The sequence below is a fragment of the Rhipicephalus microplus genome, chromosome 6, assembly GCF_043290135.1.
Source record: "Rhipicephalus microplus isolate Deutch F79 chromosome 6, USDA_Rmic, whole genome shotgun sequence".
NCBI lineage: Eukaryota > Metazoa > Arthropoda > Arachnida > Ixodida > Ixodidae > Rhipicephalus > Rhipicephalus microplus.
Genome location: NC_134705.1, coordinates 149,418,398 through 149,442,674, shown reverse-complemented (window position 1 = coordinate 149,442,674; position 24,277 = coordinate 149,418,398). Strand labels below are relative to the sequence as shown.

The 24,277-nt window shown below is 44.7% G+C and overlaps 1 protein-coding gene across 3 annotated transcripts; it reads right to left on the bottom strand.

Annotated features, from left to right (window-relative positions):
• Positions 1-327: 327 nt before the first annotated feature.
• Positions 328-19,279, bottom strand: LOC119167949 (uncharacterized). 3 transcript variants are annotated; one of them, XM_075865542.1, is made up of 7 exons: positions 19,144-19,279; positions 10,909-10,992; positions 9,424-9,471; positions 8,923-8,958; positions 6,127-6,213; positions 2,149-2,238; positions 328-607 (listed from the first exon to the last, which is right to left on the bottom strand). In XM_075865542.1, exons 1-7 carry the CDS (start codon positions 19,199-19,201, stop codon positions 384-386), a joined length of 627 nt encoding a protein of 208 aa, XP_075721657.1. In that variant the 5' UTR covers positions 19,202-19,279; the 3' UTR covers positions 328-383. The 3 variants fall into 3 exon arrangements, with proteins under 3 accessions (XP_075721657.1, XP_075721659.1, XP_075721660.1); XM_075865544.1 differs by lacking the exon at positions 9,424-9,471; XM_075865545.1 differs by lacking the exons at positions 2,149-2,238; positions 6,127-6,213.
• Between the last annotated feature and the right edge of the window lie 4,998 nt (positions 19,280-24,277).

Here is a 24,277-nt window from a genome sequence, read left to right as displayed (position 1 = left end):
AGAGAAAACGTCGCCTGGTGCTCAATGACAGAACGTATGGCCTTGGTCACTCTGGCATTCGCTCAAATTACATGTAGTAAGCAACAGACCGACAGTTATACGCGTAGAATAGGCAGCATCAGAAAAATCATCACATAGATAAGATCACTTTGCAAACATGTCCTTGCTATCATAGCACTAATATTAATATTTCGTGTAGTTTAACGTCCCAATGCACTCACCGAGTAAATCATACGGTTTGTTGTACAGATGACCAATCCGCATTTTACTCAAATTTGCGGATTATTGCATAAAAAATTGAAAGTAAGTAAAATTAACTGTCTAATATCACCCAGACAAAAAAGTTTATTGCCTTTTTTATTATTTCAACGTCTTCCGTAATTTTACTGGCAGCAAGGCAGGCCTGAGACAGGAGGGTAGACGGCTTGTGTGGTGTTGCAACACGGAAGAGAAGACTGGTGGCTGGTGATTTGAACCCTTATGGAACAGCATGGGGGACGTGAAGCTGACGGAGTGTTGCAGCAGGGAAGGGAAGACCATTCGTTTGATGTTTGACGACTTCCAGGGCAGCACGGTGGTTTTGGTTGTGGTTCGGGCAGTGGAGCTACTGCATTTGGGAAAATATTGAAGATACAAGATCAATTTTCGCACAAAGCACCAAGTTCCGAATTTGTGATACCGTTATGTATACCTGAGACGGTCAAAACACAGATAGGTATGCAGCCACCAACACACACATACACCACTCCAGAGAAATTACATTGCCAATATATTCTGACGGGATACTTCGAAATCGAAAACCTATTCACCCTATGGGAAGAAATAACAAAATACACTCACAAATTAATTTTCTTGGATGTATTGTATGTGTATATGTTTTTTCAATTAACTGGGAAGTTTTCCTCTGTTAGAAATATTACATCAGACTCAGTCCGTAAAACCTATTCGAGCTTTAATTTGCCTGGCTGGAAATCACATGGTTCGAAAAGATTAGGGCTAAACAGGCACTGGGATTCTGTCAAAGCACGTTAATATTGAGTCGCGAGAATTGTTAGGTTCAGCGTGTCAACAAATAAAAATAGAAAGCAAAGCTATGGACTGTACAATCTACTAACACATGGGCAGTGCACAACAGTATCTTTCAGAACTTCACACTTGTTTTACAACAAGAAGAAAAAGCCCGTGACTAACAACTACAAAGAAAGATCATAACCTCTTTACGAATATATGCTACAACAAAATCGCTAAATCTTGTGCTCAAAAGCGTCATACACTCTATACAAAATAAGATTCGTGGAGCTCAAGCCTAAAATGATTGTTTTTACAGTAAACACTACTTTTGTTGTAGTCTGCGTCATTGAACGTGGTCAAAAGTAAAACGCAGTATGTATACAAGAGAATGACGTTGTTACGATTCTGCACGATCCGTGATTGGTCAAACGCGTTTTCCTTTTTATGGCCGGCCAACGTCCCTTCAATATAATGCATTTACATGCGGTTACCATCCTCAAATTTAGCCTAAAACTGAAAAATATGAGCTTTAAAGACAATACCGACTGATATATTTACAAGTTTTGTTTATTATACTCAGTGTGCTAGCTCGAACCACGTTCCAAGAAGACTAGCTTTCCACCTTGCAGAACCGCTGAGGCTGCAGCAGCGTCCATTCAAAAAAATCGATGCAAGTGTAGGCGCAGCTTGCAGGCATGATGAAGACTCGGCAGGTGTTGAACCAAGCCATTTAGCGAAATTTGTCACTCACATATCACGTGTATAAAATATTTCATGCAATAACAAGTAGTCGTGTGCCATGGTTTCAAAAGTTGTATCAGTGAAGCTAAGAGCGTTTTATTAGATTCGTGCTGGTAAATATGCACACGCATGACATAACTTTCAGCTTAGAGCACCACCTGAGGTTTCAGCTTTAAAATAATGGACAACTATTTTGCTGTGACAAATCCGACGTAATCTATCTGCTTAAATACTCTGCCTGTATTAAACAATACGAAAGCCAAAATTAATAATTGAATATTTATTGTAGCACCACCTCTCGCATTATATATGTATAGAATTTTAGCTGGGTGATCAAAGTATTCCGCATTGACAATTTATTTTAAATTGAGTGACAAATAAAAGAAACGTACTTACCACATACACACAGGCATCTAGGACCACTTCTTACGCAAGTCGATATGCAACTGATTCGCCATGGATATTTGCAACGTTGATGACGTTTTACTTGAGTGAAAAGCAGTGACATCATCATTACGTTAATAGCAGTACTTTTACATGAAGAGTCGTTAATAAATGCATACGTATCGGAGTAATTTACTCTCTTGAAGCTATATAAAACAGCGCAAAAATTCTTTCTTGACACTGTAAACCTAAGAACCATTAATGTTTGTTACTTTATCCTCTTGTTAAACAGCTACAGTAAACAGTCCAGATCTGGCCTAAACTGCAAAGAAACCAATACATGGACGGCAACATGCAATAAGTGGGCATTAAATGCCGTAGAATGCTGAAAGCAGTGCTATGAGAAGTAGAAAAACAAAAATGGAGGACACCTGAGCTATGCCATCAATGTAGAATGTGATACCGTAATCGAGTCCTGAGTGCATCACCTTCTCATATGCTACAGCTTGTCTTCGTTTCTCGATGCATGCCTTCACTATGCCTAAAGAAAACAACTGAATGTTTGTGCAACAATAAACGTTGCATTGTGACATTGGCATGAACTTTCAATGTCAACAATTAGGAAAGTTGCACGTGAGGAGTTCATGTTGCTGATATGGTGCTTGCATACGCTCTCTCGCCTCATTGTCAGAGCCGTCATCACATGCACAAGATTTATCGAAGGGCGCTATTGGGAAAGGCGTGGGTCTTTTGTGTGGTCACTTGACCCCAGTTCAATTTACCAAGAAACCGGGCTAGGTAGCACATCTCTGGGGGTTTTCTGAAACTATATTTCTGACTAGGTGCTAGAAAATCTAAAGAAATAGTCTAGCTACTGCATAGGATCAGACGAGCTTTGCAGTCACGATGATGGAGTTGAAGTAACTCGTTTCAAGGGAAGAAAAAAAACGACGTTATAGGGTATTTTTGTCTTTTCGTCTTTAGTCCATCAAAAATCATATGCTTCACTTTCCTTGAAGCTTTATGCGGAAAGAAATGCAAGCGCTGATGATGAAGAAAAAGCATACAAATGAAACTTGAGTGCATCAGTTTTGAAAACAAATATTTTGTCTGAAAACTGCGAGCAAGAAACGAGTGAAGAACACAGTAAAGGTATTTTTGTCCATACATTTGGCACCGAATAGACAGGTTGACCGTCCATAATTCCTTCAAGAGGAAACTGGGTGTATTTGTATGGTCATGTTTGGATTTATATAACGTCATTTGATAGATTTAAATGTCTGTTGATTGCATCATTTTTTGGTGACAACAGATATGTGTTTTTATTGTAGGTTTCGTTATTTCATGTTTAGAACATACAGTACCAAACGTCCTTGTTCAACTTTATGAATTGTGTATTTTTTACCCTTATTTATTTTTGGGGCGATGGTCCTTGGAGGGCAACTTGGGCGTGACATCTATGCAGAACCATGTTTTGTTTATTTGCTGGAAATATTAGGTTCTTTGTAAAAACAGTATTTTAAAATGTGTGTAAAAATGATATTTTCAGTGAGGCATATTTCACTTAAATAATTGTGGTTGGTCAGATGTGACAATTTACGTAGGCGAAAACGGGGTGCCGGAAGTAATTTTGTTTATGAGTTCCGTACCTGTTGCATGTGTTAGTGTATTTCATTAGCAGTAATCGTTTGCGAGAACGAACCCTACAACGTTATTGTTCTTTGCTTTATCGCTGCGTAAATTATTGCCCAATTGAACTGTCTCTAGCTGATGGCTAAGGCTATTAGTCGTCCCGTATGCTAAGTAACAATCACCATTGTTAGGCTATCTTTGAGCGATCATATTTATAAATACGTCGACTAAATATTTATTAACGAATTGCTGAGGATCTTAGGTACTTCTAGCAGACATAAAAGTGGCAGCTTTTTCATCTCTCAAGCACATTCATGGAATGCTTTATTGAACCTTATTGTCTGTTTATACCGTTTTCTTCTTCTTTTCCGCTAATTCAGTTTCTTCTCAGGTTTTTTCCTTGATCCTTGAATATATATGCTCCACACAACACGAACAAGAAACAAGAGATTCACCAGGACCTCTCGCGGTGCATGTTTCTTCTACATTTGTCTTACGTAGGTAGCCATCAATTGGCTTCAACATGCCTTAGAGTCAGCACTTTTGGTTTTTTCTGGGTTCCGAGAGCTTTCTGCACCTCGAGTATTGTGTCGATTGCTCTGGCACAGGACACCTATCACCGGGCTAGGATATCATTTGAGGACATCGTCAGTTCCAATGATGACGCCACAAACCTTAGCGATCAATTATGCAGTAATGAGGTCACACGATGATGGCACAAAATCAAGCGAGTTTGGTCCTGCTTTGCCGCCACCAAAGCGTGGCGGAAATTTCCGTACTGCACGCCAGTTATTGCACGAAACATGTTTTTTTTAACTTCACTGTCAGATGAGGCAATTAAAAGTAGCATAAACAGGTGTTAGAATTAGATAAAATATTGTGCTCAGCAAGGGCCGACGTTATTGTTAACGATGGGGTAGTTTTCACCTTGAATGTTAGAGCAGCAGTTTTCGAATACGTAAAAGAGGAGCTTATTTTTCTCTACTCAATAGGGTGCACCGAAGCATGAAAACAAATGTACGTCATCTTCGATTACTAAGGTGAAGCCATGCTGCACTCTGACAAGAGGTTCTCGCGACTCACTGATTCGAAATGTGCAAAAGCTGTTGACGTGACGAAGACTCAAGTGAGTATAGTGGAAATGAAAGTTCAGCATTCCTTGATTACGACATATAGAATAATGCAAATAATCGACAGTAACCTAAATGACCCTCTCTCGCATCTTTACCCATGGCCTCCGTGACGAACTCATGAAGTGCCGTTGCCGAATTGAATCAAGGGGGCCACGCTGCATCCGTACTGCTGTTGCAAATGAAGCAGCATACTGAGAATGACCTCACTGTTTTTTATAAGCATACCAAGCAATCTTTCGTCAATAGCATCTGCTTAATGCCGAAAGTTTCGTTCGAGTTTTTTTAGAAGTCGCACGTTGCTTTTCGAATTCTGTATTCATCATAGTGTCTTTAGACGCTCAGAAGTGATATGTAAAAGTTTTTCAACTTCCCTCTAAGGCTTCACCTCAAAGGGAGCTTCAAATGGACCCTTCAAAACTTTTCAAAGGGACCATTTGATAACTTATTTTTAATGTCTCACGTATTCAAGGCCGCAGAAATGTTTACAAATTTTACAATCTGTGCTGTACGAGCAGATTTATAAAGATTTCTATCCCGCTACTATTTCAATCTCTCTACTCCCATCCCGACGAAAGCAGTGGAAGCTAAGTAGGGAGGAATGGAACAGGGGCAGAAAATGCGTCACGCACTCCTTAGGAGCTTGAGCATTTTCTCTTCTTTTTTTTCTTTGAATGCATGGCTTTTGAGTGCGAAGGCGAGCGCACACTTGAACAAGTCGCGGCGGCCCCAGTTATGATTGAGCGTGCCATGGCCAAATTAGTCAGTAGGCTATACCTGGATATTTGTGCCCGTAACATTTTTCGCGGTTTTAGGCGTACTTAGAGAATTTATTATTAATTCTAGGCCACGTACCTTGCTAGAAAATTTAACTTGCGTGTTTTGGGAAGTCTCGAATACCAATCGGGTACATTTGCTAACCTTGTTCAAAAGGTGTTTTGGGGCCACTTTATTATTGAGACTCAAGCAGCTCACATAGAATTTTGTATTTCTGTGTTTTCCCAATCACACCCGACGGGAATACAAAGGGCCACAAAGGCTGCCGTACGAAGGCCTTTTTGGGGCCTCGGTAAAAAAAACCCTACAAAGAAGTCACAATAGGTTAGTATCTCAACAACAAATGGAATAAAATCTGGGTGAAATATGCATCATTGTGTAAACCCTTAGTTTCCTGGTTTGTGTTAATAAATGTCCATAAGGCGTGTATAAAATTTACTGCTACACTTACCACAAGCACATGCACAAGACGTTTGTTTCTTTAAACATGTTACTTTCTCTCCACAAGCACAAGTGAGTTCAGGGCAACGTGCCATTCCTGAGTGAGGAAGAAACAAGAAATGTTCATGCTCTAGTATGAATCGGCGAGTTCCTTTTCAATATTCTTCATGTCTTAACTAACAAATAAATCAATACTTTTTAATAAATTTTCTTGTAATTCTTTATACGCAATGTTACGTAGCGTTACGTGTTAAATATAAGCTGCTGAAGCGTGGTGTTCTGTGAAGAAGAGTTATGTTACTTTCATCGTTCACTTTTATCAAAAGAAGATCAGTGGTGAAACGACATCAATTCATGCACATGTCACATGTTTTCTGTATAATTACGTCTTGCGTTAGCTATCGTCAACTTTTTTTCGTAGTCAAGTTATACCTACTTCAAAATAAATCAGCACACTTTGTGTGCAGTAGCCAAAGTGTGTTTATCCATAGCAGCTTTAGCTCAAGTGAAAGATATAAGGTTAGTTGCCATGTTCAGCTATATAACATTGCATTGGAACTTTACGAAAACGCAGAAATGTGGAAACCCGGCGCAGTGAATTCAGAATGAAATTTGTGTACAATTTGTGCAGAAAGACCTACAGAAATGATGCAAAATTACATATTCTCAGGCACATTGCAATGTTAGAGCACGGTACAGGACCTCCGGTGATGGAAATCATCGAAATCCTCTACAACGACCTTTCTCATGGTTCGACTGACTTTGCGAAGAGAACAACCTAAATCCAGAAAAGTTTTCTTTTCACCTACATTTATTTTTATTAAATTGCATGGTTTTTATTACACTTGCAAAAAAAACTCGCAGATCTTTCTTGTATTGTTACTTCCTAGGCGCACAGTAAACCTTGCCCGGTGGAAACATGAGATTTTGCACTTAACATAGTTTTTGATATCATCAAATGCTATTTCAGGTATATAAATGTTCCCTGCATTGTTATCTATGTATTAGCGTTTACAAGAAACATAGGGTATGATGTAAGGGCAGCAATCACGTTAGAGTACATATGTTAGTTTCGTCGAACTGAGTGCTGTCTACAGTCATGGTACACGCTACAGTTACCTTACAAGCAAGGTGCACGCTACAACTTGAAATATGGCAGCATGAATGTATTGTTTTTAGACATTTAGAAAAGTGGTGTCAGCCCTTAAGCCACTATTGACATTCACAAAACATGAATGGTCGATAACAGGAGTGAATATGTAAACTTTATAGCCTTGCCCTAAAGCTAAATAGCCAGCACGGCAACTACAACTGACGCTACACCGAGATGAAGCCTACAGATCATTACACTAAAGTATGTTGAAAATATCGCGTAGCTTTCTGGCAGAATACGTACTACCACGCAGAATTCCTGTCTTTGATCTTAGCGGATTCATTAACTTTATGCTTTCATCAGTCTTGCCAATGCTGCCACTGCTGTATTTCCTCACTGATCTCGCGTTTATGTTGCTGATGTCTGCTATCGTGTTTCCTAGGTGGATAGAAACTATGAATAATTTGTGACGCATACATGCGTACTGTGGCCTGTGGTAATTGGGTATATGCCTCTTGCTACGGGAGGAAAGAAGTTTTGTTATGTTCAAGAAGCCATTTTAAGTTCTTTTTGTCATCGTCCTAGAGCACTATTTCTCATACGCTTGTGGGATTTTACTCCCACTTTGGTTTATACCATGTTAGGATGCGACAACGAGAGCACCTATGGAAGATAGATAGATAGACAGATAGATAGATAGATAGATAGATAGATAGATAGATAGATAGATAGATAGATAGACAGACAGACAGACAGACAGACAGACAGACAGACAGACAGATAGATAGATAGATAGATAGACAGACAGATAGATAGGTAGATAGATAGATAGATAGATAGATAGATAGATAAATAGATAGATAAATAGATAAATAGATAGATAAATAGATAGATAGATAGATAGATAGATAGATAGATAGATAGATAGATAGATAGATAGATAGATAGATAGATAGATAGATAGATAGATAGATAGATAGATAGATAGATAGATAGATAGATAGATAGATAGATAGATAGATAGATAGATAGATAGATAGATAGATAGATAGATAGATAGATAGATAGATAGATAGATAGATAGATAGATAGATAGATAGATATGCAGGCAGACAGGCGGGCGGGCGGGCGGGCGGGCAGGCAGGCAGGCAGGCAGGCAGGCAGGCAGGCAGGTAGGTAGGTAGGCAGGCAGGTAGGCAGGTAGGCAGGTAGGTAGGTAGGTAGGTAGGTAGGTAGGTAGGTAGGTAGGTAGGTAGGTAGGTAGGTATGTACAAAATTGCATTTGCTTCGTTAGTAAATACTTCGCTTCTAACAAGATTGTTACGCTGAACTACTAATTTCAGCGTAAAAGTAAAAGAAAAACACATGAAGGAAATGCTCGCGTATTTTAGTGCGTCAAAATTACGCTGAACCAGCAGTCATTTGAAACCAATTACACGTAAACTCAGTTCGTCTGCTGTGCTCGTAGCATTACGCCCGGCAGCTGGATTTCAAAGAGCATCCAACGAAATATATTTTTTTAACTCAAGAGCTTTCGTTTCCTGCTCTTTTAAGGCGTGTTTATTGTTCACTGGTACCATATTTTTGAACGTTCTTCAAACAAAATTTTACAATGCTGAATTCCAAGGTCTATTCAACACGTTTTTACCGTGTGATTTCGTGTTTAAGGTGCAGCTGCTGAAACTTTGAATGGGACTCTTTTACTCGACTCACCCGGGAATAGTCTTTGCTCTTCTTCGAGTTGAGCGCCTGAATAAAAAAAAAAGAACACCATTGACAGTATTTGATTATATAGATTGCAGTATTTTCAGCACATTGTTATCTAGCTTTCAGCCATCAATGATTCCCTTGCCGTCAAATTTTCTATATTATCAACGTCACGATCAACATTCCTACACTATGCGGTTTTAAAGACGTTACGTCGGTTTACCAGGTCTCGTAAGACCTAGAAATCAGCCCATATTGAAGTGCCATAACTGCAAAAAGAATGTAGTCACCTTGTATATTTAAGTTGGGTCTCAAAGATGGGCTCTCAAATATTCCCCGCTGCTAACTTTCCTACTTGTTATTTTACAGGAGGCTGCCAAGAGCTGAAGCATCCTATACTGGCTGTTCTTTTTTTCAGCCACCGCTATAGAGTATAGCATAATTATGCTAATTGTTGAAATATATGAAATAACACCTGCGTAATTGGACATTCACTTTCAGACTTACTCGTGAGAGGTCCATTGTTGCAATTGGAAGGCGGTTGCGCGGGCTGACCTGTAATTTATTGAAGTACGTTGCATAATGCATATGACGTCGACAAAATTAAACTGAAACAGTGATAATTATTTAGCTACAAAAATATTGAACCTTTTTTTTTCAAGCAAGCACCTCACGGAATAGTTTATGTACAGGTCCTGTCCCAAACTTTCCCGGAAGGTTTATTTAGAATAGTTGGTTCAATATCATGAAACAATTTTTTCAGAACCTTTTAAAGTACTTTCTGCTTGGGTTAATCCACCGTTGTTTACGCTTCACCTAATAATTAGAGGTGCCATGTAAAGCGCCCGACGAGAACCTCCTTGGTAGAGGTCATCAAAGATGCTTTTACCAATCTCAGCGTCCTAAGCGGTTCTTTTACAATATTTCCTTATTCACTGGGTACAAAAAGTCTAATGATGTGAGATCAAGGTACCACAGTAGCTGTAACAGCGCTGTCACATCCATGTTGACTGGTAGCGCACCCAGAATCAGCGAGGTGTCACTGCTTCTTCAAATGACTCATCAAGACTTTTGGCACTATTCTCACGCAGACTTTTCTCCTTAGCAGATGGTTCACCATGACAAGTTGAACGATTGTTTTGGGCAATCCTCAATTCTACTCGATCATGGAAACGACTAAACACTGGTCCTTCCTTATACAGTAAATCGGGTGCCTAGCGCAAACTTGAAAAACACAGATCAGAAAAATGAAGTAGAAGGGAGAAAAAAGGTCAGGCTCCCACCTATTTCTTTTTTCTGCTCGGGGTTTTCCAAGTTCGCGCTATTATGTACCCCATTGAAGTTAGCCAGCTTACCCAACAACAGATCTTACTCCTCATTCAGTACTTGACACATGAAATCGCCATAGGCTTTCTGAAGCTCACAGTGAAGTCGCGATGAAGCAAAGCCACATATTCTCCCCTCCTAACAACAGCCGCATATGCTCAACTATTTAACCAAGGTACGGTAGGTTCTGGTATGAACATGAGCTTTTACAGAACTCTATAACCAACTTTTCTTCAGTTGAGTAACCAGACACAACTAGCCAGGTTGGTTCACTCCTCCACTCTTAAAAAAAACAGGTTTTTTGCAATCGGAACAGGAAATCAAATCTAACACCTACCGAAGTGTATGCAAACAGACAGCCATGTAGCCATTGCTTTGGTCCTATTTTCTAATACCATTTCACTTGTAGAAGTAGATGAACTTACTGAAGCAATGACATCATTTAAAACACCTCATCATAATTACCAGATTACATGACTCGCCACGCATTCTCTGTACTAATAGCATTTATTCCTTCAGTCATTTCATGTAGCTATGTGACCTCGTTTGATTTTTTCCCTGTCGCGGACATCACCAAAATGTAAACTTTGATTGCGTCATCAGAAAGAAAGAAAGTGCAACAAGATAACAGAAGAAAAAACACTCAGAGTTCACCGCGTGTCTTACCACATGGACAATTGCAGGGATTTTGCCGCCAGGGACACCATTGTGGTTGGTTGTACGTGCACGTTGATCGTGGACAGCGGTTTGCTGAAAAAAAAAGGGACAACGAGAAGTAAGGTCTGCTTCAGCCCGCACCTGCCTTTTGCGCAGTGGTGTCAGCTTTTCTGTGAAGTATTCACTAGGCTACCGAGCTCGTTAGCTCATGATGTGTTGAATGAATGAGAGGCCATATACGAAATGGCAATGGCATTGATTTATCATAGAAACATGAACCTTACATAGGCTCCGAAATCTAGTCATGCACCTTTTGCTCCTCCGGCTATGCGTCCAGTTTTATTATTATTATTGTACAAAAGCCGCCGAACACTGAAGTGGGTCGAACTCTTATGTGCTTTCTAGTGGGTCTGCCCAAAAAGAACGCCGCTCGCGCGGAGACCCCGTGTTTTTGGCCGTTACTGTCGCCATTGTGTAGACTCGCCGTGTGCCCGCTAATAAACGCCATAACAAATTGGTGGAGAGTGCTACGATCCCCTTCGATGCCCTTGGAACTACGCTCACGTACGCTGCAATCTACCATGTCCCACGACGCCTCTCAGCAAACGCCTCCTCCCATGCCACCCCCATGTCCCGGTGTCCCCAGGATCCGCGATCCACCCATCTTCACGGGCGCCGATGGCACTGACGTGGAGGACTGGCTCGCCATTTACGAGCGCGTGAGCGTCCCCAACAAATGGGACGAGGACGGCAAGTTGACAAACTTGGTGTTCTACCTTGCGGGCGTTGCAAGTTTGTGGTACACCAACCACGCGTCCGAGTTTGCAACTTGGTCCGGTTTCAAGACTGCTATCACCAACGTTTTTGGCCGCCCTGCCGTTCGCAAGCTGCAAGCCGAGCAGCGCTTACGCGAACGCGCTCAGCAGGCCGGTGAGTCATTCATTAGTTACATTGAAGATGTCCTGGACTTGTGCAAGAAGTCGAACGACAGCATGTCCGAATCAGAGAAGATCCGGAACGTCATGAAGGGCATTGACGATGATGCCTTCACGATGCTGCTTGCCAAAAACCCAGGCACAGTAGCTGAGGTCATCACGCTGTGCCAGAGCTACGAGGAGCTCCGCCGGCAGCGTTCGATGACCCGTCGCTCCACATCACGAGATGCAGGGCTTGCAGGCTTGGAAGCGAGCTGTGATCAGGTGGCACTGCTGGCAGATCTCAAGTCCTTCATACGTGAGGAAATCGCGCGGCAGTTCTCTCTCCTGCCCTTTGCCCACCCACCGGCTGCTCAACAATCGGCCCCTACCATTCTTCCACCCATCCGCCGAGCGATTGAGCAGGAAATAGCGGAGGCCATGCCTGTGTACCACCCACAACAACTTCCGGCCCCAGCACCCCCAAGTTACGCCCAAGTGGTCGCAAGGCCGCCTCCAGTTGTTCAAGCGCCTGCACCAGTGACTTACGCCGAAGCTGCCGCACGACCTCCGTCCTTTGCAGCGGGTATGCCGGCTGCATATGTTGGCGCAACCCCTCAGCCTCATTTTCAGCCCACCATGCAGCCTTTCCAGACACCGTTCCGGGCGAGACCCACCCCGGCAAACCGATGGCGCACACCCGACAACCGGCCCATCTGCTTTGCTTGCGGTTACGCCGGTCACGTAGCCCGTTATTGCTCTCGACTACAGCCGGCTCCCACTTCTCATGTTGCTGGCCACCTTAGCCGTTCGTATAACGAGGAACTGCCGTCTGTGCCACTGTCGTCTCGCCCAGGTCCGTCTGCTCGAAGGTCGCCGTCTCCACGACGTCGGTCTCTGTCCCCCATGCGGCCAAGTTCTTCTGCTCATGAGCGGGAAAACTAGTCGTCGCAGTCCCAGAGGCAAGGACTGCGACGCTATCGCATTGTGAAAGCCCTCAGAGCCGCCCATCTAATGTCATTGACGTGCTTGTGGACGGTGTTCATGCATCTGCTCTTATTGACACTGGAGCTGCGGTATCAGTTATGAGCGAAAACCTTTGCCGCTTGCTTCGAAAAGTGACGACGCCGATTTCTGGACTGTCCCTTCGTACCGCTAGCTCACATCGTATTAATCCTACAGCAGGCTGCACAGCTCGCGTTGTCGTTCAGGACGTTTTGTATGTCGCCCAATTCATCATCATTCCTGCATGCTCTCATGACGTCATCTTGGGATGGGATTTTCTCTCCCGCAACGACGCCGTCATTCATTGTGCCGCCGCTGAAATTGAACTCTCGCCCTTCTCGCATTTGACGCCAGAAGACGGTCCCTCGACACTGAACAAGATTCTTGTGAAAGACGATACTATAGTGCCTCCAAGCTCGACGATGGGCGTATCGGTCTACTGCACCGGTCTCTCCGACACAATTGCACTTGTTTCGCCATCCTACCGTGCTTCCAGGAGGAAAGGGTTGCTAGTACCTTTCGCGACCGTGCAAATCACCCAAGGCAACACCGCTATTTTTGTGACCAACCCATCCCCATACACTGTTACCTTGGTTCAAGGGGAATGTCTCGGCAGAGTGGAAGCAGTCGGCGACGCACAAGTCCTGGACGTACCCGAAGACTCGCGTTGTCCCGATTCACGTACCATCAGTGCTGTTTCTACTTCTGACCCATCATCTCCTGATGTATTTGGCCCATTCATTGATGACAACCTTACGTCAATGCAGCGTTCCCAGCTTCTAGACCTGTTGCAAGAATACCGTTCTTCTTTCGATGTCGGGCGAAGTTCTCTCGGTCGCGCGTCTACTGTTACGCATCGTATTGACACTGGTGCCCATCCACCAATACGGCAACGTCCATACCGCGTGTCGCCTGCTAAACGCCGGCAAATTAACGAGCAGGTTGACGATATGCTCCGACGCGTTGTCATTCGGCCCTCGGACAGTCCATGGGCGTCTCCTGTTGTTCTTGTTGCGAAGAAAGATGGTTCTGTGCGGTTCTGTGTGGACTACAGACGGCTCAATAAGATCACTCGCAAGGATGTCTACCCACTGCCGCGCATCGACGACGCAATTGACAGCCTTCACGGAGCCCAATTTTTTTCTTCTCTCGATCTGCGCTCGGGGTACTGGCAAGTACGCCTGGCTATGACGCTCGACCGAAGACTGCCTTCATCACACCCGACGGCTTGTACGAATTCAACGTCATGCCGTTTGGTCTGTGTAATGCACCTGCGACATTTGAGCGCATGATGGACACCGTACTGCGCAACTTGAAATGGCACACGTGCTTGTGTTACCTCGATGACGTTGTTGTCTTCGCTCCAGATTTCTCCACCCATCTCCAACGTCTAAAAGAAGTTTTCGCACGTGTGAGCAATGCCGGCTTGCAACTAAATCTGAAGAAGTGCCGCTTTGCAGCACGCCAACTCACCATCCTAGGGTACGTCGTGTCCAAGGATGGCACTCTTCCTGACCCAGCCAAGCTTCGGGACGTGGCCGAATTCCCAAAACCTGCGTCCGTCAAAGAACTGCGTAGTTTCGTGGGCCTGTGCTCATACTTCCGACGCTTTATACGAAACTTCGCCACGATTATATCACCGCTGACGAAGCTCCTCGGAAGTAACGGGCCCCTCAATTCGTGGTCGTCAGAGTGCGACAACGCGTTCTTGAAGCTCCGCCACTTGTTGACGTCTCCTCCCATTCTCCGCCACTATGACCCTACGGCCCCAACAGAAGTGCACACGGACGCCAGTGGTGTAGGCCTCGGCGCTGTCCTGGCGCAGCGCAAACCCGGGTTCCCTGATTATGTTGTGGCATATGCAAGCCGTACGCTCACAAGAGCCGAGACAAACTACACCGTCACGGAAAAAGAGTGCCTGGCGATCGTCTGGGCTCTTACAAAGTTTCGACCTTATTTGTATGGTCGCCCATTCGATGTCGTCACTGACCATCATGCACTATGCTGGCTGTCATCATTGAAGGATCCCTCAGGCCGCCTCGCCCGTTGGGCTCTTCGCTTACAAGACTACGACATCCGCGTCCTCTACCGCAACGGATGCCAGCATGCTGACGCCGATGCCCTCTCGCGCTCCCCTCTGCCTGAAGCTAACGTGCTCTGCTCAGTATCCTCGGTTGTTGTTTCTGCCATTGATGTTGACATCATCGCTACCGAACAGCGAAAGGATAATTGGATCGCCCAACTGATCGACTTGCTCTCTGATCCGTCCGCAACGCCATCCACGCGTGCCTTGCGTCGTCGAGCTCACCATTTCGCCATTCGTGACGGCCTCCTACACCGACGTAATTACGACGCCGATGGCCGGCAGTGGCTACTCGTGATACCCCGCAGTCTGCGGTCGGAGATATTGGAATCCTTCCATTCTGATCCACAGTGCGCGCACTCTGGGGTATTCAAAACCTACCATCGCATTAGACAATGCTACTTCTGGCGCGGGATGTACCGCTACGTCCAGCAGTTCGTTCGCTCCTGTCTCGCTTGCCAACGCCGCAAACCGTCCGCACAAATGTCACCAGCCGGTCTGCAACCGCTACCTTGCCCTGACCGTTCGTTTGGGCGCATAGGTATCGATTTGTACGGACCACTTCCTCTGACGTCCACTGGCAACCGCTGGGCCATCGTCGCCGTAGATCATTTAACGCGATACGCCGAAACCGCCGCTCTCCCTGCGGCTACTGCGCGTGATGTTGCGTCCTTCCTACTACATCGATTTATATTGCGCCACGGTCCACCCCAGGAGCTTCTCAGCGATCGAGGCCGTGTCTTCTTGTCAGAAGTCGTCGATGCCATTCTCACTGAGTGCCATTCTGTCCATCGCAAAACTACTGCTTACCACCCGCAGACGAATGGTCTGACCGAACGCTTTAACCGCACCCTCGGCGACATGCTGTCGATGTACGTCGCCGCCAACCACACGAATTGGGATACCATACTGCCCTTCGTCACTTACGCCTACAACACCGCCCCTCAGAGCACGACTGGTTTTTCACCTTTCTTTTTGCTGTACGGAAGGCACCCGTCACACACCATCGACACGATACTCCCGTACACGCCGGATCCATCTGAGTGTACACCTATTTCCGAGACCGCCAGGCTTGCTGAAGAGTGTCGCGAGCTTGCCAAGACTTTTACGACGCATGAGCAAGAGCGGCAGAAGAGTATTCGTGATGGCTCCGCCACTTCTGAGCCCACCTTCCTTCCTGGTTCCCTTGTATGGCTCTCAATCCCGACCTCTGTAGCTGGCCTTTCTTCCAAACTACTCCCGAAATATGAAGGTCCCTACCGTGTGATCAAGCGCACATCTCCGGTCAACTATCTTATCGAGCCAATTGAACAATCTTCGGACATGCGCCGCCGCGGGCGCGACATAGTCAACGAGGAGCGTCTGAAGGGTTACTATGACCCGCTCGTAGTGACAAGCTGTTAGGTCGCCAGGCGGCTCCCTCTTCGACCCCGGGGTAATTGTACAGAAGCCGCCGAACACTGAAGTGGGTCGAACTCTTATGTGCTTTCTAGTGGGTCTGCCCAAAGAGAACGCCGCTCGCGCGGAGACCCCGTGTTTTTCGCCGTTACTGTCGTCATTGTGTAGACTCGCTGTGTGCCCGCTAATAAACGCCATAACATTATTATTATTATTATTATTATTATTATTATTATTATTATTATTATTATTATTATTATTATTATTATTATTATTATTATTATTATTATTATTATTATTATTAGTGAAACGGGGTTTATTGGCGTAAGTAGTACTTGCACAGCAGGTCTATTGATGCGGAAAGCGGGTGGCAGCAACCGACGCAAAAATCACAACGCTCCGGGGAACAGCTCGCGCTCGGCTCTTCTCGCTAAAGGCGTGACATACAGGGGCACATAATATTCTTCCTCCATACAATACCCTGGCGACGAAGACGAGCCATCCTGACAAGTCAAGGTGACGAGATTATGAGTGGGTCGTGATAGGGCTTGGGACAACTCACGTGAACAGTCTCACGACCGAGGCATCGCCTGTCTGTAGATGGCGTGACCGACTCGATCACGTATGCGACAGGAGATCGACGTTCGACGAAGCGATAAGGACCGTGAAATTTGGGGGCAAACTTAGAGGACAGACCTGGGGAGCGGAAGGGCAGTCACCCCAAAGAAGGTCGGGGTGGAGTAGCAGCAACAGCAGCGTACGTCAATGGCGCGGTGACGGGTGCTGTCTGAGAGACGAACGGCAGTACCTCAGAGACCTGCGCCTGTATTACCTGCCTGATGGCGGGCACGAGACGCTCAGAAGAGGGTTCCGTTGCCGGTAGATACGACAGGCACGAAAGTTGTCGGGCCACCTCCTCGCGCACATATCGTTTGATTTCCGACATGATTGTGCTGTGGTCTCCATCCAGGGTCAATGCCGCCAGAGTTTCGTCGGTAGCCGCTGGCCGCTGTATCATGACCCGTTGTTTACGCAATGCCTCGAAGCTCTGGCTAAGAGTGGCGAGTTTGGACGCGGTACGTGGGCCTTTGGCCAGCAGCATCTGGAAGGCGTTGTCGTCTATCTTCTTCAAAATGTGTTTGATCTTGTCTGCCTCGATCATTGAAGGGTCGAGGCACTTGCACAAGTCGAGCACATCCTCGATGTAGCTTGTGAAGCCTTCCCCCTGAAGCTGTGCGCGTCCCCGTAGGCGCTGTTCGGCACGGAGCTTGCGTACCTCGGAGTGACCGAACACATCGATAATGCGTAGCTTAAAGGCACCCCAAGTGGCGAATTCCGAGTGGTGGTTGTTAAACCAGAGACTAGTGACCTCTTTCAGGTAGAAGATACATAATGTGGCTTCGAAGGGTCGTCCCACTTGATGCTTGCGCCTACCTTTTCAAATGTTGACCGCCAATCTTTTACGTCTTGCTCATCAGTACCGTCGAAAAAAGGTGGATCGCGCACGCGTAGCGCAGTGGGCACGATGACCATCGGAGGCTGGGTCGCACCTTGCTGGGTGTTTTCTTCAGCCATGTCTGAAATGGCAGGTAGTTTCCTGTTACGGAGTTTCAGGTTGAGTTACTCCGCACCTCCACCACTCTGAAACGGGGTTTATTTGACGTAAGTAGTACTTGCCCAGCAGGTCTATCGATGCGGAAAGCGGGCGGCAGCAACCGACGCAGGAATCACAACGCTCGGGGGACCGGCTCGCGCTTGGCTTCTCTCGCGAAAGGCGTGACCCACTGCGGCACATAATTTTCTTCCTCTCTACATTATATTATTATTATTATTATTATTATTATTATTATTATTACTATTATTATTATTATTATTATTATTATTATTATTATTATTATTATTAATATTGGTGAGATGCGTGCAATGCATTATGAATCACATGTCACCTATGTTCACGTGACAGCATTTATAGCGAACATTTTGGCAGAATCTTGGATCTTAAATCTAGCATTCCATTTCATACTTCTTATACCATCTCCGAACGTGTAAAAAGAAATATAAAGTGTGTAAGGGGCAAAAAAAGAAAGATGCTGCGGTAGCAGCTTCAGCAGATGGATATGATGAAGAACAGTTCCTACTTGTTTTTGTTGTGCCAGGGGGGATATTTGAATGTGGTAAACAAAGGTGACATTGACAGTTTGACTTGAAGATTTACTCTATATGAACCAAAAACTTCAAGGGCTCATTACGTGCACTGAGTAGACTTCTTAAAATTGAACTCAGTAATTGGCATTTATGTTTGTGTACAAAAAAAAAACTGCGAAAACGTGCGCGTTTATTACGAGTTACCATGGATAGAGTGTGCTATTCTCAAAATATAGTTTGTATGCATATATAATAAATATTTTTAAAAATGCGCATTTTCCACAGCGCTGAGAATTGATTAGGGCTAATAAAATCTTGTAAACTATTCATTGCAGCTTGTACTACCTCAATCATACTCAAAAAACTCGAATATTCTGACATGAAGTGATATAAAATGACATAAACCAGGACTAAAAACTCTCGCTGATTTATAGGAGACTGTTTAGAGTAATGAATTCACAAAAATTGTAGCTATTTTTTTTTTCATTTTGAACATATAGGAGCAGTTTAACCAGGGCTGAAGTTTCCGTAATAGAATATTTGCCACATGGTGCATAACTACATATCAAAGCAAGCAACAACAAATAATCTGTTCTACAATTGCGCACTTTCATGTTGCGACTACATTTGCGTATATAAAATGAAATTCAGGCATCTCTCTTCGAACATATGTGTAAAGTTTCGGGCAATAATACTTGCGTGTTGCGGGAAGGGCGAACAAAATAATTGGAAGTATACTGCAGACAACAGAGTTCATTTTCCTGGTCCCCTGCAAAGCTACACCACACTAAATAAGTGAGGTCATTGTGAAAATTTTATGGTATGTGCAGTTGAGTAATATTACAAAAGCACAATACTCGAGGCCAACTGTTGAAGCACCAGGCACTTTGTCTCGGTCCCCATTGTGTTTAAAAGCGTTAAGTGTCGTGTACAGAGTATAGAAGCGAAAATAGCCGTGTGTGGCAGATACGAACCAGCGTAAAACTTACTTATTTTAACCAAATAATATTCTTCCTGCGTTCCAATCTGGCCAGGCCATGTTTGTAAAGATTGTTAGGTCCACGTGGCAGAAGCTGTTACTCATTTTAACGCAACGGAGATTGCATGCGTCAAAATACAGCACAAGAACTAGGGCTTGCTGTTTTGTTGGTGCTGATGTGTCCACATACCAGTTTTTGCGCTAATTTTTTCAGTAGCACTGCCATCATGTTGGCTGTCACACACTTAATTTGTGACATACCGGATTTGACAGTAGTAGAGAAATGTGTGCTGATATTCAAATCTTCAGCAGTTACTCGTTATAGCCACTCGTTACAAAAGCAAATGTAATATTAAATTGCTCTTCATAATTGCCCACCGCCGCATCTTATAAGAAGTAACGTTGAAAAATGGGCGAATATGTAAAGATTCACCTTCTAGCAAACTGCGGTGAACGGGACACAGATATAGAACGCAACGAGACGGACGAGTGCAGAAGTAAGCAAGATGGTCCGCGTTCATTTGGTTTGTATGCGTGCGAAGCACACGAACACACGTGCACTTTTACGTCATCGCGAAAAAAAAACTGCATCACAATGTATGTTAATAGTTTGGTAGCACTGTGGCGCACTTCATAAAAAAATGCAGTTCTTCCACTTAAAAGAACAAATCCTGTCTGCGGTATAAAGCAAAACTTCGACCTCTTGATATTATTTAATTATTTTTTCCTGTGGCACCATACATAAAATTTAGAAGTGCAAGAAAAGGAGTTGAAAAGAAACTGAACTTTTTATTCCACGTAATAGCTGAAGCATTTGTACTGAAGTGCCACAGATGGTAATGGTAGGAGGCAAGCACAACTAGCCGTGAAATTGTTGTAATATCATGGACTGACAACTTGAAAGAAACAACGAGACGTAACTTTGAAACACATATTTTACATAGTTGAGAGCCTACATACCATTCATGGGTTGGTTGGTGCATGTTACGTGCAGCGAGATATAAAAACCTGCACTTGAAATTGTCGTCAGAAGGAAAAAAACAATTTACATAATGTCTGCGTCTGTAAACCAACTTTAAATAAACTTAGGCCTCCAGAACTGATGATGAACAATTCTCTTTTTAGGCATTGCACCTTCCATGAATGCATGCATTTATTTTTGCTGACACATGCAGTGGCAGGCGCTTTTGCGTTTCAGTGTTTTTTGCAAAGATATTATATATTGAGCAATTCTAAATTTATGATCTAGCCATTCCATAACTGCTCGCTTGTAAAGGCTTTCATTCACTACATGGCGCATCGCTTTTTTTTTTTTTTGACGCAGCACACGCTCACTCCTCCCCGTTCCAGCCATGCTGTGTACGGCACGGAAATTATCCACAATTATCCCTGACTAGTGTGAGCTTGATATCTCTTCCATTTCTTTCTCACAAAAAAATTCAAATGCCCTTGCTTCATTCCGAAGATTGGGTCAATTGAAGGTTGCCATGTGCATACTCGACTTACTGCTTTTCTTCTTTCTTTCTTTCTTTCTTTCTTTCTTTCTTTCTTTCTTTCTTTTTTTCTTTCTTTCTTTCTTTCTTTCTTAGTTTTTTTTCTTGCAAGCTTTCCTTCTTTCTTTCATTTTTTTCTTTCATTTTTGCGTTCTTTTCTACTTCTTTTCTTTCCTTTCTTATTTATCTCGTTTCTTCTCTCTTTTCATTTTTATTTCCTCCTTTTCTTTTCCTTTCTTATTGGCTTTGCGCATTAGGCTGCTGCTTTGTGCCAACTAATTAAGCGTCGTCTTGACAACAAAGTCTATTACCAGCTCCACGTGATGCAGTTCGCATGAAACTTCCACACACATCATTTTTTTCCTCTTCTGCTGGGAAACTTTTTGTAGCACAGAAACTAACAAGCTCTTTCTTTGCAAACCTATGTATGAAGAATAACTTAACAGCTAAAGCAAGGTCTTTCCATTCGTCAACGTAACGACCACGTGACATCTGGTGAAGGTGCGGATTCTGTCATGTTTCGTACGCCCACGAGTAGCCGGTCACAAAGCCCACAAAGGAAACCAACCGATAAACACCTAAAGCGACCTTGCAGTCGTACATCACGAAATCAAGAGCTCTGTGCTCACCCTGATGCCAGAGAAATGGCCCTTCATGTACTAGGAGGCCCTGTTTTCGGTACATGTGATCAGCGAAGAAGGCCATGCGTCAATTAATCGGTGCGTGTATCCACTATAGACGCTTCGTTAAAGACTTCTCATAGATCGCCGGCCCGCAAACGCAACTCATGAAATCAAGTGGCAAACGGTGGAAGTTTTGGCACTTTAAGTACTGATACGACAACTGCGGACACCCGTGATGCATGCGCACTTCGACAACTATACTAATGTGGAAATCCACATGAACGCAAACATCGTATGTAGCACTTGGCGCCAATCATGTGCAGAAGACTAACGGAGAACAAAGCGTTATTAGTTAAGCTGGCCGATCGCTATCCAGACATCAAGGGAACTATTCCACAACTAAATAAGAGTGTCTTGCCATCATGTGAGCTACGCTCAAGTTTCTCCCTCTTCTTTATGGAAGGTCCTTCAATGTTAGGAGTGGCCGCAACGCCCTGTGCTGGCTAGCTAACTTAAAGCACTCTTCACGTCGTCTTGCTCGATGTAGTCTAACCCCTGTATTCAGAAACGCTGCTTGACTTGAACTTGACTTGCCACTGACTTCAAAGCAGCACAAACGCGTTTTGAACGCGCTGTGTTTGGGCGGTGCCAAGGCCGCATAAACGCAAAGACGCGTTTCGAACGCCCTGCATTATAGGCGGTTTCAAGTCAAGTTCAAGTCAAGAAGAATTTCTGAATACGGTGCTAAGACTTCGAAAATTTGACATTGGCGTCGTATGCAAGCCCAGACGAAAACAAAAGTGCCGCTGACTGCCTCTCTGTTCTCTCCGTTGAAACACAGCCGCAGGATGACAAGGATGGTGACTACGTTTTGGAAAGCTTTAGCACCAAAGAATTCGCCAAACGACAGCAAGCCGATCTGGAACTCGAGTGTCTTGTGGAATACCTCTAGAGCAAGGTCATCGCTGTCGCAAAAGTACTGAAAAAAGGAGTTGAGTATCTTTTCTTTCGGGAGAGCGTTTCCTTAAAGAAAACATTCTCGCCGCTTCGGGTGGACTATCGTTTTGTAATACAATCAACGTTAGTACAAGAAGTTCTAAATCATCTGCATGAGAAAAGATACAACAAAGTACTACTGGCCTTACCTCACTGCCCACGCCAAGCACTACGTGAACAGTTGCCGATATTGATAGCGACAAAAGACACCGCCGACATGGCCAGCCAGACTTGTGCAAACCTTGGAGCCACCTCGCCGGCCATTTCAGAATTCGACACGGGCCGTTTCCGACGTGGAATTTGAGGAATAAATGGGTCATCGTAGCTGCTGACTACTTCACCCGCTTTGCAAAGACAAGAACCCTGTCCAAAGGCAGTGCCGCTGGAGTAGCAAAGTTCTTCGTCGAGAACATAGTCCAGCATCATGGAGCTCCAGAGGTCCTCTATATCGACAGAGGTAAGACATTTCCTGCGGGCCTATCAGGCTATCATGAGTTATCACTGCCGGATGACCGCCTACCACCCAGTGACAAATAGCCTAACAGAGCGTCTGAATATGACCAGCCCGAAATGTTGGCCATGTACGTCGACGTCGAGCACAAGACATGAAGTGCAATTATTCCGTATGACACTTTGCATACAGCACGGCCGTACAAGAAAGGACGCATATAACGTTTAGGTAGTTCTGCGGAAGGACCCTAGCAATGACGATGAATACCATGTTACCAACGCCAGCGACGCAAAAAACGTCGACGTGACTGCCTACCTTCAGCGCACCGAAGAAGCCCGACAACTCGCCCGCCTACGCATCAAGACCCAACAGACAGCCGAGTGCCATGGTTACAATTTTAGATGACGCTTCGTGCAACACCAGCCCAGCAACCCTATTTATGTGTCGACGCCGATACGCCGAGGTGGACTCAATAAAAAATTGGCCCCGAATCTGCATGCTACCCTGCAAATCTTGTCGAAAGACGATAGTCTTGCGTCTGGAGAGTGTAAACAAGACGTTGATTTGATGTTCTGCGCAATAAAATCGGTGAATGGTATTCTGGAGGCGCTGCGTTAGAGTGTCTCGAGCATGTAGCGGAGGCGAACGAGCGCGTCGAGGCACGTTAGGCAGGACCGCTGTCTGGCAGTTACCTTCAAAAACGAAGGCGTGCGCCCCAGCAGAGAAAAAAATCACAGCATATCCACGGAGTGAATGATGATTGGTGGGGAGCAGCGTTCGTCAGTCTGTCTGTTCATTCGTTCTTGCGTCCGCCTATCTGTGTGATCCTTGGTGCATCCGTCCGTTTGTTCATACGTCAGTCTGTCCGTCCATCTTTTTTTGCGGCCATCCCTCTGTCTCTCCATCCGTCCGTGCGCCCCTCTGTCTGTCCGTCCGTGCGTGTGTCAGTGCGTTCGTCCGTCCATATGTTTAGGGAAAACTCCAAGCACAGCCATCTCACATCTTTTCATCATGTATTCATCATATACAAATGCCCTCATCCAGGAGACATTGTGAGGACCGCTATTTCGGGTATGTACCACTGACGGTTACGTACTACGACGGACGCACAAGCCACGCCATAAGGAGCTTCGCCCCTAAAATGCGCAGCTGTCTCGGAGGTGATACGGTGTAAAGCGCAAAGCGATGGGCAGGTGCCACCAGCATGTCATCATAGCAAAGCGTTGAAAACACTTACCTTTTTGAGCGCCGCGTTGCACTGTCAGCGCAGCGCAATAAACGCTACAGTCCT